This window comes from Talpa occidentalis, unplaced genomic scaffold (genome assembly GCF_014898055.3).
Source record: "Talpa occidentalis isolate TD23 unplaced genomic scaffold, MPIMG_talOcc4v2.1 talOcc4.3, whole genome shotgun sequence".
Lineage (NCBI taxonomy): Eukaryota > Metazoa > Chordata > Mammalia > Eulipotyphla > Talpidae > Talpa > Talpa occidentalis.
In genome coordinates, this window is record NW_023603184.1 from 64527486 (window position 1) to 64541736 (window position 14251).

The window sequence follows — 14251 nt, forward strand, 5'->3', positions numbered from 1 at the left end:
GTGAATCCTCTCATCCTCCCATGCATCTGGCCTATACCCCTGCTCTTGTATAAATAAAATAAATTTAAAAAAAAAGAAACTCTTGGGTTAATAACAGTCATGGAAAGAAAGCTGATGATTCTTTGTGTCCATGAAAATAAATATTTGCCAGGAACCAAATAAATAGCAATCTTTATGGGGGAAATAAAATACCACTCATGTGTTCTTTGGAGTCTGTCCCTGTGTGTCCAGGCTGAGTGGGAGACAAATAAAGATAGAGATGATGTACTGAATGTGGGACAATGGTTGATATAAGTGGGGGGGATTTTTGAATCAAGAACTTTCGAACATCGTCTATGGCATCTCAACGGGTTGGTGTACTATAGAGTTCATAGAAGGAAAATTATGCTGACATTTTTGACACATGAAAAATGTACATGGAATAATGTAAGCTGCAAAATAGATAAGTTAAAAATTGCATAGATATGTCTATTGAAAATATGTGAAAATGTATGTGCATTTTGAAAAAAATTAGAAGATAATTTGGTGTACAGAAAATGTTTAGAGTTCATTAATAGGTTTTTTTTTTGGTAAATAGTTGAAATGAATAAAAATTACCACTTTGGGTGATATACAACAGTTACTTTTCTTTCATTTAATAACGACTTGGCAATCAAATCAAACATTAGCTCTTTGTATAGTAAAAATTCACATTAACAAATTGAGCAGAGAGGTATTGGATATAACATGGGGTTAGCCATTCTGTCAGGGATAATTTTTGAAATAGGAAAAAAAAGATTTTTATTTAAAACCCAGTCAATTATTAATTTTAAGGCTGTAATAAATGCAAGCGCATCTATTGGTAAGGTATAAGAGGTTTTATGAGCTATGTAGATTAACCTGATATTTTATTGTTAATTAACTGATCTAAACAGATGCTCACTGAAATGCTATTTGAAATTTTTATTCCCTAAATTTTCTTTTACTAGAAATTGCCAGTCCATTTTCTGGGAAGTGCGGGTTGCTGTAGGCTTCCAAAACTATGACAAACCAACCAGAGGAACACCATCCACTTTAAGGTATGTGGGCATTTCTTTCAGGAAAAGGAGGGCTCCCCCAAAACACCCAAACATAGCTAGAAAACAAACTGAGAAATTGGCTACATGTATAATAAAGGATAATTATCCTTAATAAATGAAGTACTCTTACAAATAAATAAGAAAAAGGCAAGCATTTCCTATAAAATAGACAAAACAGGCCCTTCTAAAAGAAGAGAAATAGTTGATAAGCCCAGGAAAAATTTCGATTTCACTTGTAAACAAAAAAGTTAAAATTAAAATGATGAGACAGTCATTTTGAAAAATCTAATGGTAATAAGAAAAAATAATGGCAGTATTCCATGTTGCCTGGTGCATTTGAATGCGGGCAGACCTGACCTCTGCTGAAAGGAGGTAGATTGATGTGCTTTCTGGGTGGCCATTGAGCAGTATATACTAAAGATTGGAGGTGCACATTAATACAGCATTCATGTTCCTAGAAACTTACCCTACCTTAAGAAGTAGTCTGGGAAGTTTACAAGGAATTATGGCAAAAGGACATTTATTGCAGCATTATTGGTAACAGCCAAACATTGAAAAGAGTTTACAAAATCATCAGTAGGGGGATCACTAAATAAATTATGGCCCATCCACCAGTAACACAGAATGGTGTCAATTTGTTACAAATACGTTTGTGATATATTACTAAATGAATGTGTAGAAGACAAGACGATATGTATAATACGATTAATTTTTTTCTTAACTATCTGTTAATATTTAATTAGAAGATTATAAATAAATATTTAGAAGACCGTACATCAAAATGTCCAAGTTACTGCCTCTAGGTAGTAAGATGATTACTTTTATTCTATTCTTTATGTTTTTCTGTATTTTCTGAATTTTTTAATAATAAAAATATCATTTTTTTAAAAAAAGGAAAATTTAAGAAGTATACCTGGAATTTAAAACTTATAAACTATATGAACTATATAGGTGGTTATTTATACTACAAAAGTTTTCCTCAAAACTGACTTTTTGGAGGATGATGATGACATTTGTTTAGCTTGTTGGCCCTTGAAGGAGAAGCAAAGGAAAGAACATTTGCTGAGCATCTAGGCTAAATGTCTTCGCAATTGCATCTTGTTTAATCCTCACAATTGTGAGAAAGATCTTATTATCTGCATGTTATAAATGAGGAGGCCCAGTTACTGAAGATAAGTAACTTGGGCGGAGAACACACAGTGGTAGTGCTGGGCTTTTGCCCCTGGTCTCATTTGGCTCCAAGGCCAGCTCCTTCTATTGAATGAAACTCATTCAGCTCTCAGTAAGAGACAAACATATCTCTGAAATTAAATGATAAACAATGGAATGATTTTCCATAGCCCAGTGGAAAAATTTGGTTTGTTTTTAAAGGGTTACATGCCAACAACATTTGAGGGTGGAAAGTAATCTAAATGTCTAGAGCACTGGAAACATGTCTCTTTTGAAGCATGAAATAGTCCAATTCAGACACAGGACATAGGACACATCACATAGGACAACTCTGATCCAGCGCTACCTCTTGTAATCTTTAAAAGCATCTACTTACCTCTCTTTTTTGGTGCTCTTGTGGTCTAACATATCGAATTCCACTTCTATCATTTCTGGAGTCAAAATAACTTCTGCATTCTGTTCACACAGCTCACTGAAAAAGAATAAGACATTTAGGTGGACTAGGTTTTCCTTCCCAAAGTAGAGAAACAATGTGATCATTTAAGAGTTAGGAAATTCTTATGACTTTCAACATTAGTTCCACCTCCTTTTATTGAGAAAGCACAAGGCCGATAAATTGCTTTCCACCAACATACAATGGTAGAAGTAGTCTCTTATAAACAGAGAATAAAAAGCATTTTTTTCAAAAACTGGAATGACAGAATTCATAATCTTTCCAAGTTCACACGAAACATTTGCCATATTGGTGATATCTTGAGTCATAAAGACAGCCTGAATGATTTCAACAGTGAAATCATTTCGAGTATGTTCTCTGGCCACAATGGAATCTGAATAGAAATCAATAGCAAAAAAGACAACTAAAAAATGTGCAACTACTTTAAAAACTAAGTAATATATTTATAAATAATCTATGAGGGAAAGAAAAAAGGAAGGGATTGAGGTTATCTTTAACTCATAATCTGCTATCCCCTATAGCAGGGCTTTATGGCCTCTTTTCAACTATTCATCTCTTTTGATGCATCATGAAGGAATCATAGGATATATTTAAATGAGTTAATACGGCCATTTTACAATAAAACTTTATTTACAAAAAGAGGTGGCAGGCCAGATTTGGCCATAGGCCAAGGTTTGCTGGCCCTTGGCCTAGAACTTTGTTATCTGAGAGTGCAAGTTGGGTCACCACCTATATGGGGACCAGCTAAAACAAAGCAGAGAGAGAGTGTAGAGATGTGTGTGCTCTGTTAAGTGCCCTGACCACAAAAGTGAGAGACCTCGCCTCTGCTCACGTTCCTGGTGGAATGGATTACTTAACTGCAAAGGAGGTTGGGAAGCCTCTAGTTGCAGCAACCCTATTACTTTAGAAAAGGAGGGGCATTGATTTTTTTAAAAGCACCAGTCTCTGCCAGATTCAGTTAAAGCAAAATGCTTCCAACATCAACAAAAGCAACACTGGAATTATAAACAGGAACACAACTCAGCAGTGACACATAAACAGAGGTGGGCATAGCAATATTTTACTTAGGAAGGCACCCCTGAAAACTGCAAAAGTTGTTCCAGTCCTGTAGTATTGAAAATTAAGCTTTATGAAGCAGTTGCTCTGTGCGAATCACTATTTAGGGGCTTTGCATCACTGGCTCCCCATTAGCAGCCTCCCCATCTTTACAGTAGGGAGTAATAACAAGACCTCATTATGGGTTTTAAATGAGTCGGCTTGTAAAGCACCATACCTGAAACACATTTAGTACTCAGAAAATGTTCATTGCTATAGCTACCATTGTCATCCCAGTATCCTCATTCTTACCTATAACTCTGACAACCTCCTAGGAAATAGATACTATTATTCCCATTTCAAAGATGAGAAAACTGAGTCACAACAGTCCACATATTAGTGCTGAGTGGAGGTTGTGCTAGCAATGCTTTGGTCTGCTACACATCTCCCCCTTGGGCATGAGCAGGCAGGACTTGTCCTCTGAACCTAGAGCAGATGTGCATTGTCCCACCCTGGCTGGACCATTCTTAGGGAATGACTGTATGAGGTGGTTTGAGTAGGAGACACCTTCCTGTTCAGACTGGGATTCCAAGTTTTGGAAGCTCAAATATTGCTAAGAATCAGTACCTGTGGGTTGGTCTCAGAGTGGGGAGCGGAACAGGCAGATCAACTGAAATGAACTGGGGAGGGGAGCTGCGGGTGAGACAGCAGAGGTCTGCCTCGTCATGTGGGCATCGGCAGGCGGGGATCGAACCGGCACTGCGCTCAACCGCCTGCGCCACCAGGGAGGCTTGGGACTGTAGTTCTTTATGCCGCTCCAAATCCTACGCATCTTTCAATTACCACCAATTGATCATGGAAGCCTTCCAAGGCCATTTGGCACCATCTCTATTCCTTTCCCAGCCGCTCCCCTGACACCCAATAACTCCCCCTCCCACTCCAGAGAGGTTCCAGGAGCACCTACAGATCAGCAAATTTGAGACCAGGAATTTAGCATCTTGTTAGCCTTATCTTGCTTAAGTTGCAAACTCAGGCACAGTGTGCTCTTTGAAATTTCTCACAGCACATGTCATATGTTGGAAAAAGAAACTGCATTAGAGAGTAAAGTTTTAAAAAATACCGTTCGATGGTTTCCAATCTGTCTTCTTCTGGTAAGGTGTTCAGAACCGCAGGGACATCTATGGGAATCATAGCTACATTGTAGGAATCACAACTGTTGGGAAAAATCATACAAGCAGCCAAGGATAAATGATGACATTAGTAATCTTGGAGGCTATAGATAATCTTGGAGATTCTATAATATTCTACAGTACTTTTATAATATTCTACAGTACTTTTACTTCCCTCATTCCTGAAAACGCACTCATGTTTCCCTAAAGGTAAGGTAAGGGGTGTGATGGGAACCAGTCAAGCCCAGGAGAATATTGTCAAGTAAAACTTTGTCCAGAAATGGAATTTTCACACTGGTAGAGTTTAAAATTATATTATTTCCAGGAAGATGCGGGAAATTAGATTGCTTTTTGTTCTTTTTTTTAAAATTATTATTATTTTTTTAGGATTTATTTATTTATCTATACAAGCACTGGGTACAGCCAGAAGCGCGGGAGGGTGAGAGAATTCACCAGAGCCAGAGCGGGGAGCAGAGCAGGCAGAAGGACTGAAGTACACTGCTGAGGGGAGCAGCGGGCGGCAGGAGAGGTCTGCGCGCCATGTGGGACCCTCCTCCGGTGGCCGGGGAGCAGCCGGGGATCGAACCAGCCCTGCAGAGGCTGCGGGCAGCTTCGCAACCCAGAGCTCAACCGCTGCGCCACCCAGGAGGCCCTGCTTTTTGGTCTTAACATCCCCTCCCCGCTCCCCACAGTTATACTCGTCCTTAGTAGTCACATTAGATTTCAAGCCTTCGTCCTCACTTTCTTAATTATTGTCCAATATTATAAATTTAGAGCTTTTTATAAAAATTCCCGGTACTGAGGACATTAAAAGAATTGAGATGGGGGAGAAAAAGACACATTATTTAAAGGCTGACTGCTGACTTATTTCAAGATATGAAACTAATATCTGCTTTCTTTTCTCTCTCTCTCCTGTTTTTCTTTTCTTTCTTTCTTCTTCTTGATGTATCTTTCAAATGATCTTAAAGGCAACTTTCTGGAAGAAATTTATGGAAGCTGAGAAGAATGTTCACGAATAAAGAGTAAAGAATGACATTCTAGAATACACAGGAAAGAAACAGACCTCCTCACAGACCCAGGAAAGTCTGCAGGTTGCCGGGCAGACATGAGGCAGGAATGGAAAAAACTGGGTGATTCGTTGAAGTCTCTTATGGGTGTGCAAATATGCCTTCAAGATAAGTTTCTTTTCCTTGTTTCGATTGGTGGAATAAAACTATGGCACATGGTTTTGACAGCTGTAGAAGACTGAGCAAGTTATTTATAAACTAATGTGGAGCGATTTTCAGAAGAAAGCCAGTGAAAATAAGTGAATCAAGCAAAATGCAGGAAAGCATATCTGTGTGCCAGGCTTTGTATAAGAAGGAAGGGAAAATAAGAAAAATAAACAAGTTCTGCTTAACATGACAAAGAGAAATGCCCGAAGGATGTTAGCCGACTAAGCTGGGTTACTGACAAGGGGAGGAAGGGAGCACCAGTTCTCTGATCTGCCTTTCTGTGCCATTTGGAGTTAGGACAGCATGTTAATGCTCTACATATTAAAAAATTATCTCAGTAAGAAAGGGAAGGGGAAAAATCCTAAGCTGATGGCAAAATGAAACAAATTATACTTCACATGAATTCTGTAATCATAGTGGAGGTAAAGAAAGAGGCAGAAAGGAAAAGGTGGGGGGGGGGCGGTGGCGGGGCGGGGGGTTTGGCGCGGGAGAGAGAGACAGAAGAAATCCAAGCATTCAGTTTTGGATGGGATGGAGTAAGGGAGAAAAATGCAAATAAATCTGAATTCTGTTTTTAGGCTGCTTTATTAAATTGGTTTTAGGTGAAACAGTTCTGAAACTATTTTAAATGTACTATAAAAATGTGTAAGTGAGTAAAAGTGCTAGATACATTGGAAGGAGAGACAAACAACATGGAAGGGGAAGCAATGGCTCTATGGATAAGAACTGGAATTGCAAACATTGCCATAAATTTGTGATCTCTAAAGTATGGCTACACGGGTGTGGATGTGTGTTTATGTGCCTGTGTATATGCAACACTTGTATATAGGTTTGTGTACTTGTACTTTGTGTGTATATACGTGTGTGTTCCCCACAAATACAGCTTGGCATGTCTGCTGAGAAGGTCAAAAAACAAAAACATGTGTACACCTAGCACCCACATTTTGGTCCTAATAACATTCTCACTAAAAGAATCCTGGGCTGTGCCACCCAGAGACTGATCTTATTTACTGACCGTGAAAAAGGAAGCAGGTTCTAAGGGACAATTCACTGAAGCTTCAGAACACTTGTAGCCAGAGGGGAGTTTGGCCCCCAAAGATATGGAGAAGTTGAAAATCTGGTCCACTCCTGATAAACCAGGCTGGTCTGAGAATGGCAACAACCAAGAGGTTTTCACAAAATTTTAAAACTCATTAAACTCAGTGCCCCTCTTGCTTTTTTGGTGTGTGTTCTTTTGAGATGGAAATGGTGGAGATAGTAGACAGTGGTTGGGCATCTGGTTTTGCTTTGTCTTGTTTTAATTCCTTTCTTGGCAAAGTAGAAGTCTGACACTCCTAAGTCAGTTTCCCAAACTCTATTGGGCATTTCACTTGACTGAAGTACATGATTACATAGCTTTTTCATAGTTTTCTGACTTTCAGATTTTATGGAAGTCTTAGGGAATTAACAAATTCTCTCTGAATTTATTTAAGAACAAGGTGAACAAATGAGTTATTTTGATTATTATAAATACAAAAATGCCTTGGGATATGCAGCAATGTGGATGGGCCTAGCAGGTATTATGCTAAGTGAGGTAAGTCAGGTAGGGAAAGACAAACACCATAGGATTTTACTCACAAGTGGTACAAAAGGAAACAAAACAAATGAATAAACTAAGTAAAACAAAAACAAACTTTTAGACTGTAAGAGAAATTAGTGGTTATCAGAAGGAAGTGGGGTGGGTAAATCAGGTAAAAGAGGTCAGTTGTACAATGAAGGACAGATTTAAATTTTTAGTGGGGAACATAATATATATAGACTCTGATTTTTAATGATGCACACCTGAAACTTTACATAATATAATATTACTTCACTTAAAAAATAATCACCCAATTTTTAACCATGTGACGGTACAATCCATTTGAACATTAAATAAAATGTAACATTTAAAATCTCAAAAAGTGAGTTTACTGAAATAAATTTATTGGAATAAGCAAACACTAAATCAGTATAGTCATGGTTTAACAACGGATATTGCTCAGTGGCAAAAGATACAAGGTAAATACCTCAGAAGTAATAGGTAATTTGTTCAAGCAAAATGACTCAAAGTTAAATATCATTAATGAATGTACGGGAACTTAAAAAAAAAAATACAGGAACTTAACAAAGAAAACCATTATTACTTTGCAATTGCTTTTGGAAAGAAAAACATAATCTAGTCTCTTTCATCATGGAAATCTATGATTAAAAAAATATAGACTCTTCTTTTGATCTTATAATCTGTTATGCAATTACAGTTTATTTTGAAACAAATTGGCCTAACAGAGGGCACTCAGGCACCTAAGCTGAAAGTAACAGCTCAATGGTTAGGGAGTTTTCTTTGATTCATGTAGAATTCATGTTTCATTCATTGTTAATCCAAGACCAAGGTAACTGCATTCTGACTGTTATTTATTTATTTAAAATTTTATTTTCTGACTTTTTTTTTTTTTTTTAAGAACAGCCTCAAGAGCTTTTTCCAAGGACATTGCTTTGGGAAAAAAAATATTTTTTTTCTTTAATTTTGAGACCTGTGCATGCTGACAGTGGGTGGACACAGGCCATCCCGAGTCCGCACGTTTCCCATCTTGCTTATTCTGTGTCCTAACAGTACTCCTCCCCCCACGCGGGCTATGCCTGGCTTACTGATAACAGGGTCAGTTTTGAAGTGCTCTCACCCCACGGCAGTGAGAGACAGTGTCAAGGTGGCGGCAGGTCATCGCCACCTGGTGGCGACACAGTGATGGTGGTTAGCATGGGGGAGGAGGTACAAGAGCAAGAAGAGTTATTAAAGATGGTGCCAGATGCTTCACATCATCATTTTACTTTACTTCTCGCAACAGCCCAGTGAGGAAGCCATCACCCACCCTGTTCCACAGATGAGGAAATTACTGATCAAAGGGCTTGAGTAATTAGTAACCCGTCAAGGACACAGAGCGAGGCACACAAGTTGTGAATAATGGAGGCAGGTCCCTTGGACACCAAACTGTTCATTGTCCCTACAGTGGCAGTGTCTCACCCATTCTGGAGATTTCCGATTTTAGAAATATGCTAAAGTGAACAACAGAGATGCTGCATTTGAGATGGCAACAGTGTGGATCAGATAAGGATGAAGCCATAGAAAAAAACGAATATTTCTGAGCTTCTACCATGTCCCAGATTCCAACAGGGTGCTTTCTGCAGGTCTGATGTCAATGCTGAGGCAAAAGAGAGCAATAGGGTAGCACTCAGGAAACAACCCTAAGGGGTAGCATGCGGAAAAGCCTCTGGAAAGAATTAGTAAAATTAAGTATTCCAGAGTTGCAGGCTAGACCTTCTACTATCTCCTCAAATACCTGGTACAGGGAGGGTGAGAGCTAGTATTATGAGGTCACTGCACATTGGGGGAGCTTTCCTACTTCTACTAAAATGGCTTGAGAAGGGGTTTCCCAGCAAGTCCAGTCCCCTTGAGTTATGGACAAGTGCTCTGGACCAGAGACATGACCGAGGTCGCACCACTCCTGGAGGGCCTATGGATTTGTGGGGGAGGACCTGGACTTTCTGTCAGAGGATCTGGGCTACCTTGGTGGGAGTCAGAGCTTTGAAAATCAGCTGCTGGTCTTGCTTGGTGGCAGAGCCCAAGCTTCCTGATTACTCCTGGGCCCGGGATAGGCTCTGCCACTTTAAGGAGGACCTCATTCTGGATCAAAGGATTTGAACAAGAGGGGACTGCTGATGCTAATCTTTTTGAGATATTCACTGCACTTTCTCACCAACAACTCATTTAACAGTGTTTATAAGAACAGTGGACTAAAGAAGTAAATTCAAGGACTCAGGAACTGGTTATTGAGCAGTCAGAGACTTAAAGAAAAAGTATAAGTCTCCTTGTTCAACACTTTAGGGCTCTAAAGAGGGCTCCGAATAAGTAAATTAGCAAAAATTTAGTTAGTCTAAATTTCTCCCTTCCTTCGTCCAGCAATATTCTCATCGATCAGTTCTGTTTCTGAAGCTGAGCTATAGGCTATACCTGAGCTGAGCTATGTCTCTGATGGTGACAGCCAGGGAACCTCATAGTGATTGCCAGGCTGTGCATGAGAGATGTGGATTCCCTGGATTTAGATATAAAGAGTGTAGAAAGCTAATCCTGACAATTTTTATTATTTTTATTTTTTTAAAAAGATTCACTTATTTATGCATACAAGAACTGGGGTATAGGTCAGAGGTGTGGGAGATGAGAGGATTCACCAGAGACAGAGCGGGGAACTGAACAGGCAGACTGACTGAAATACACTGCTGAGGGGAGCTGCAGGCCAGACAGGAGAGGTCTGCCTCGACAGGTAGGGAGCTCCCTGGCTGGCCCCAGGGGTCGAACTTGTGCTGCAGAGTCTGCGAACAGCTTTGCTGTGCTTAACCACCTGTGCCACCAGGGAGGCCCCCTGCCAATTTTTAAGATATATTTTTATTTATTTAGGCATACAAAACTGGGGTATAGGTCAGAGGTGCTGGGGATGAGAGGATTCATCAAAGACAGAGTAGGGAATAGAACAGGCAATTCTACTGAAATATACTGCTAAGGGGAGCAGTGGGCGAGACAGGAGAGGTCTGCTGCACCATGTGGGTCAGCTCCCTGGCCGGAGATGGAACTCATGCTGCAGAGGCTGGCAATATCCTGATAGTTCTGAGACTTAACCCCTTGTGCCACCAGGGAAGCCCCCATTTTTATATATTTATTTATTTTAATTTTATTAATTTATTTTTACCTGAGGTAATAGTGGGATATCCCCATCAAGTGTGGTAACCATAGTGCACCCACCACCAAATGACCCATAGTTCACCCCTAGTGCACTATGTGCCCTGACAATTTTTAAATGGTAAAAATTGACCATAAATATTTTGGTTGAATTATATGGACTGGTTGTCTAATTAAATTTTTTCTTATTGGAATGATGTTGATTTATAACATTATATAGGTTTCAGGTGTACCAAATCCAAATTAACATCTCTATATTATGTTTGCCACCAAAAGTGGAGTTTCCATCTGTCAGTTGTCTACATTTATTGACATACAGCCAACTAGCCACTTGTGACATTCACTTTTTAAATGCATTTCAACTAACAAATTCAAACATGAAAATCAGTTATACATCATCATTATTTCTCTCACTAGGAATCTTTCCTTATGTGTTAAAAATATAATCAGACACATTATTAGCACTTAACTTCTGGGAGTGTTAGGGGGAAAGGATGTCCTAGAGCTAATTCCATACAGGCTTTGTGGACTCCACCCCCACCCCAGGCCAAAGCCAAAGACACCGGGAACTCCAAATCCCATCACCACCAAGGGGAAGCTGGCTGGGACCTGAGGGTGGGGTTAAGCAGCCAGATTGATATAAGGCAGACACGTGGTCTTTGGAGGGGTCCCCCATTTTGGCTCTCCACCAGCTAGCAGCGTCCGGCCAGCTCTGAGAGTGCCTTTGGGTTTCCAGGTCGGCCGATCGGGTAGGACGCATTAAAGACTTTATTTCCCTATTTTCTCCCTGAGTTGTACATTTTCCTTATTTCCTTCTCCCTTGTAAATAAACCTTTTATTAACCTTTTGTGTGTGCCTGTAGTGGAGTATTAATAAGTCCCTTTTAAGCGCGCGGGTGAGGACCCACAGCCAGGCAACCCGCTCAATATCGGGGCTGCCCTATAACAGGATCACTGTCTCTGTAATTCATAGGGCAGACATAACCTTGTGAGACCAACAGGTGGATGGTGGCTTACCTCCGTGTGGCCTCTATCTTGTGGTTGTCGAGCAGGGATGAGAAAACCAGGGGCTGGAACCTTTTCCAGTGCATTATTCCGGGAATAATGTCCTGCAGTGAAAGTGGGCACAGGGGGACTCCTTGTGAAGGAACTGTTTGTTGAGGAAAAGTTTAGGCGGGACTTCCATTTCAATGAGCTATTTTCCATCCTTAAAAGTTTAGCTCCAAAATTTATCATTTCATGAAGTCCAGTAAATGGACTTTTCTGAAGCTAAAAGACAATAAGGGCAGCTTAACACCAAAGGGGCCTTAAACAACATAACAGAATTAAAGATGGTCTTACAGTCTCTCTTTTTTTTTTTTTGTGGGACCCTCGCTGGTGGCCAGGGATCAAACTGGCTCTGCAGAAGTTGCTGGCAGCTTCGCAGCCCAAAGCTCAACCGCTGCACCACCAGGGGAGGCCCAGTCTTACGGTCTCTTTAGGTTATTGTAAATGTGATGCTAAAGCAACATTTAAAGACAATGGGCCCCTCAGCAGATGGCATTCCAAGCAGGTAGAGCAAATGGGAATGCATGGAGATGCTAAGGAGGGTCTGGCAGGAAGAAGGGGCCAGCCCAAGGCGGGGGGTGGGGTGGGGGGGGGGGGGGGTGGGGGGGGTGTATGATGGGGATGGGGACTGACAGGAGGTGATGCTGGCAAGCAGGTTGGTCATGAGAGCCTTGTGGGCCATGCTACTGAGCTGGGAGCTATTCCCACAGGCAGCAGGGACCATTGAGCACTTTCTAGCTGAAAAATGGCATAATCAGGTGTATGTCAAAAGAAGATTTCTAGGGAGGACTGACTGCACAGTGGTGGGTCAAGGTGGATGTTTAATGAATTTGAAGGGCTTAGGGTAACTTCCCAACGAGATGTCACTGTATGCCTAGGTCAGGATGGTTATCTTGGGGGGAGAAGAAACACTTTGGAGACTCTTCCTTACTGTGCATTTGTCCATTCTGGTGTATTTACCCTTGCTGGGGCCAACAAAAAGAAGTAGACCAACAAGGGTAATGCCCATCATGTGATCATTTTTTATATGATTGAAATATAAATAAAATAAATATTAGTTCTCAAGGGAAAAATTGTGAAAAAAAAAGTTGTAAAAAAAAAGTGTGTGTGTGTGTGTGTGTGTGTGTTGGGGGGGGGGGCACAACATGTAGCCTGAGAGGTAGAGAATGCATGAGAGAGGTTCTGAGTCTCCCAACTGCTGCCCTTGTCACCATTCCTCTGTAGCCATGGCTGCAAAACTTCTCAGTTCCAGCTGTGACCCTCCAACCTTGTCCCCTGCCACCCTTCCCTGCAGCCCAGGGCCAGCTCCACCCGTGGGTCTAGTGCTGGCATTACCGTGTGATGGAGAAATTGTTTTTGGGTGAGAGGAATGCTGGATCCAGTGTGGGACTCTTTGGTGAACTTGTACTTGGGGTGCGGGCACAGATGGTAATTTATTGAGGTTTCTACATAGGTCATGGGGTGCATCACAGCAAATAATCCTGGGCTGGGATTCTGCAGAAAAAAAAAGGAAAAAAAATTTTTTTGGTAAAGATTTATTTATTTATTTATACAAGCACTGGGTATAGTCAGAAGCGTGGGAGGGTGAGAGAATTCACCAGAGCCAGAGAAGGGAACAGAACAGGCAGACTGACAAAGAACTACACTGCTGAGGGGAGCAGCGGGCGTGGCAGGAGAGGTCTGTCGCACCATGTGGGACCCTCGCTGGTGGCTGGGGATTGAACCGGCTCTGCAGAGGCTGCGGGCAGCTTCGTAGCCCAGCACTCAACCGCTGCGCCACCGGGGGAGGCCCAAAAGATTTTTCTTTTTTTATTTTGATTACCAGTTTCTGAACCAGGCACTGGGTGGGCATGAGCTAACCTCCATGGCTCCTACCCAAACTAACACTGACTCCAAGTCAGCTCGCCTGGGTAAGGAGAGCAGAGGTGTCTTCAAATTGGTAGCATTTTAAATGTCACAGTCATTCATAAATGCCACTTTTCCAGATTAAGAGCTTCATTACCTACCATGTGGATTTACTAAACTCACATGGCAACAAGCGTAACTGAAATTACAACTTTAAATGACTTTAAGTATTTGTTTTTCTAAATATGATATATCAGGGGGTATTATTTAATAATCAAACTGGTTTCTGAAAAGCAAATAAGCTTCTGGTCTTGCAAACGAAAATAGCTCTTAAAAACTATTTTAGAGAGAAGATAAAGAGGGTGACATTTGATATATCAGGAAATGTCAAGATTTAACATTGTTTTGGTAATGTTTTTAATCCAGGAAGGCTCCGTTTGGATGTAGTATCTGGTTTTCAGGGAGATCCTGTTTTTCTTTTAATTTTCTAGCAGAACTACTGGAGGCACAGAG

The 14251-nt window shown here is 40.8% G+C and overlaps 1 protein-coding gene across 4 annotated transcripts in view; it reads right to left on the bottom strand.

Moving 5' to 3' along the window:
* The window catches only part of CFAP221 (cilia and flagella associated protein 221), a 101276-nt gene that overhangs the window by 14537 nt on the left and 72488 nt on the right, over nucleotides 1-14251 (bottom strand). For all 4 annotated transcript variants that reach the window (XR_005127527.2, XM_037523235.2, XM_037523236.2 and 1 more), the window contains 4 exons: nucleotides 13229-13387; nucleotides 11864-11955; nucleotides 4838-4930; nucleotides 2605-2700 (listed from right to left, as the gene is read on the bottom strand). Coding sequence is in view for 3 of the 4 variants with exons in the window: in XM_037523235.2 (XP_037379132.1) it covers nucleotides 2605-2700; nucleotides 4838-4930; nucleotides 11864-11955; nucleotides 13229-13387 (440 nt within the window). In the remaining variant the exon portion in view is untranslated. The remainder of the gene's footprint in view (nucleotides 1-2604; nucleotides 2701-4837; nucleotides 4931-11863; nucleotides 11956-13228; nucleotides 13388-14251) is intronic.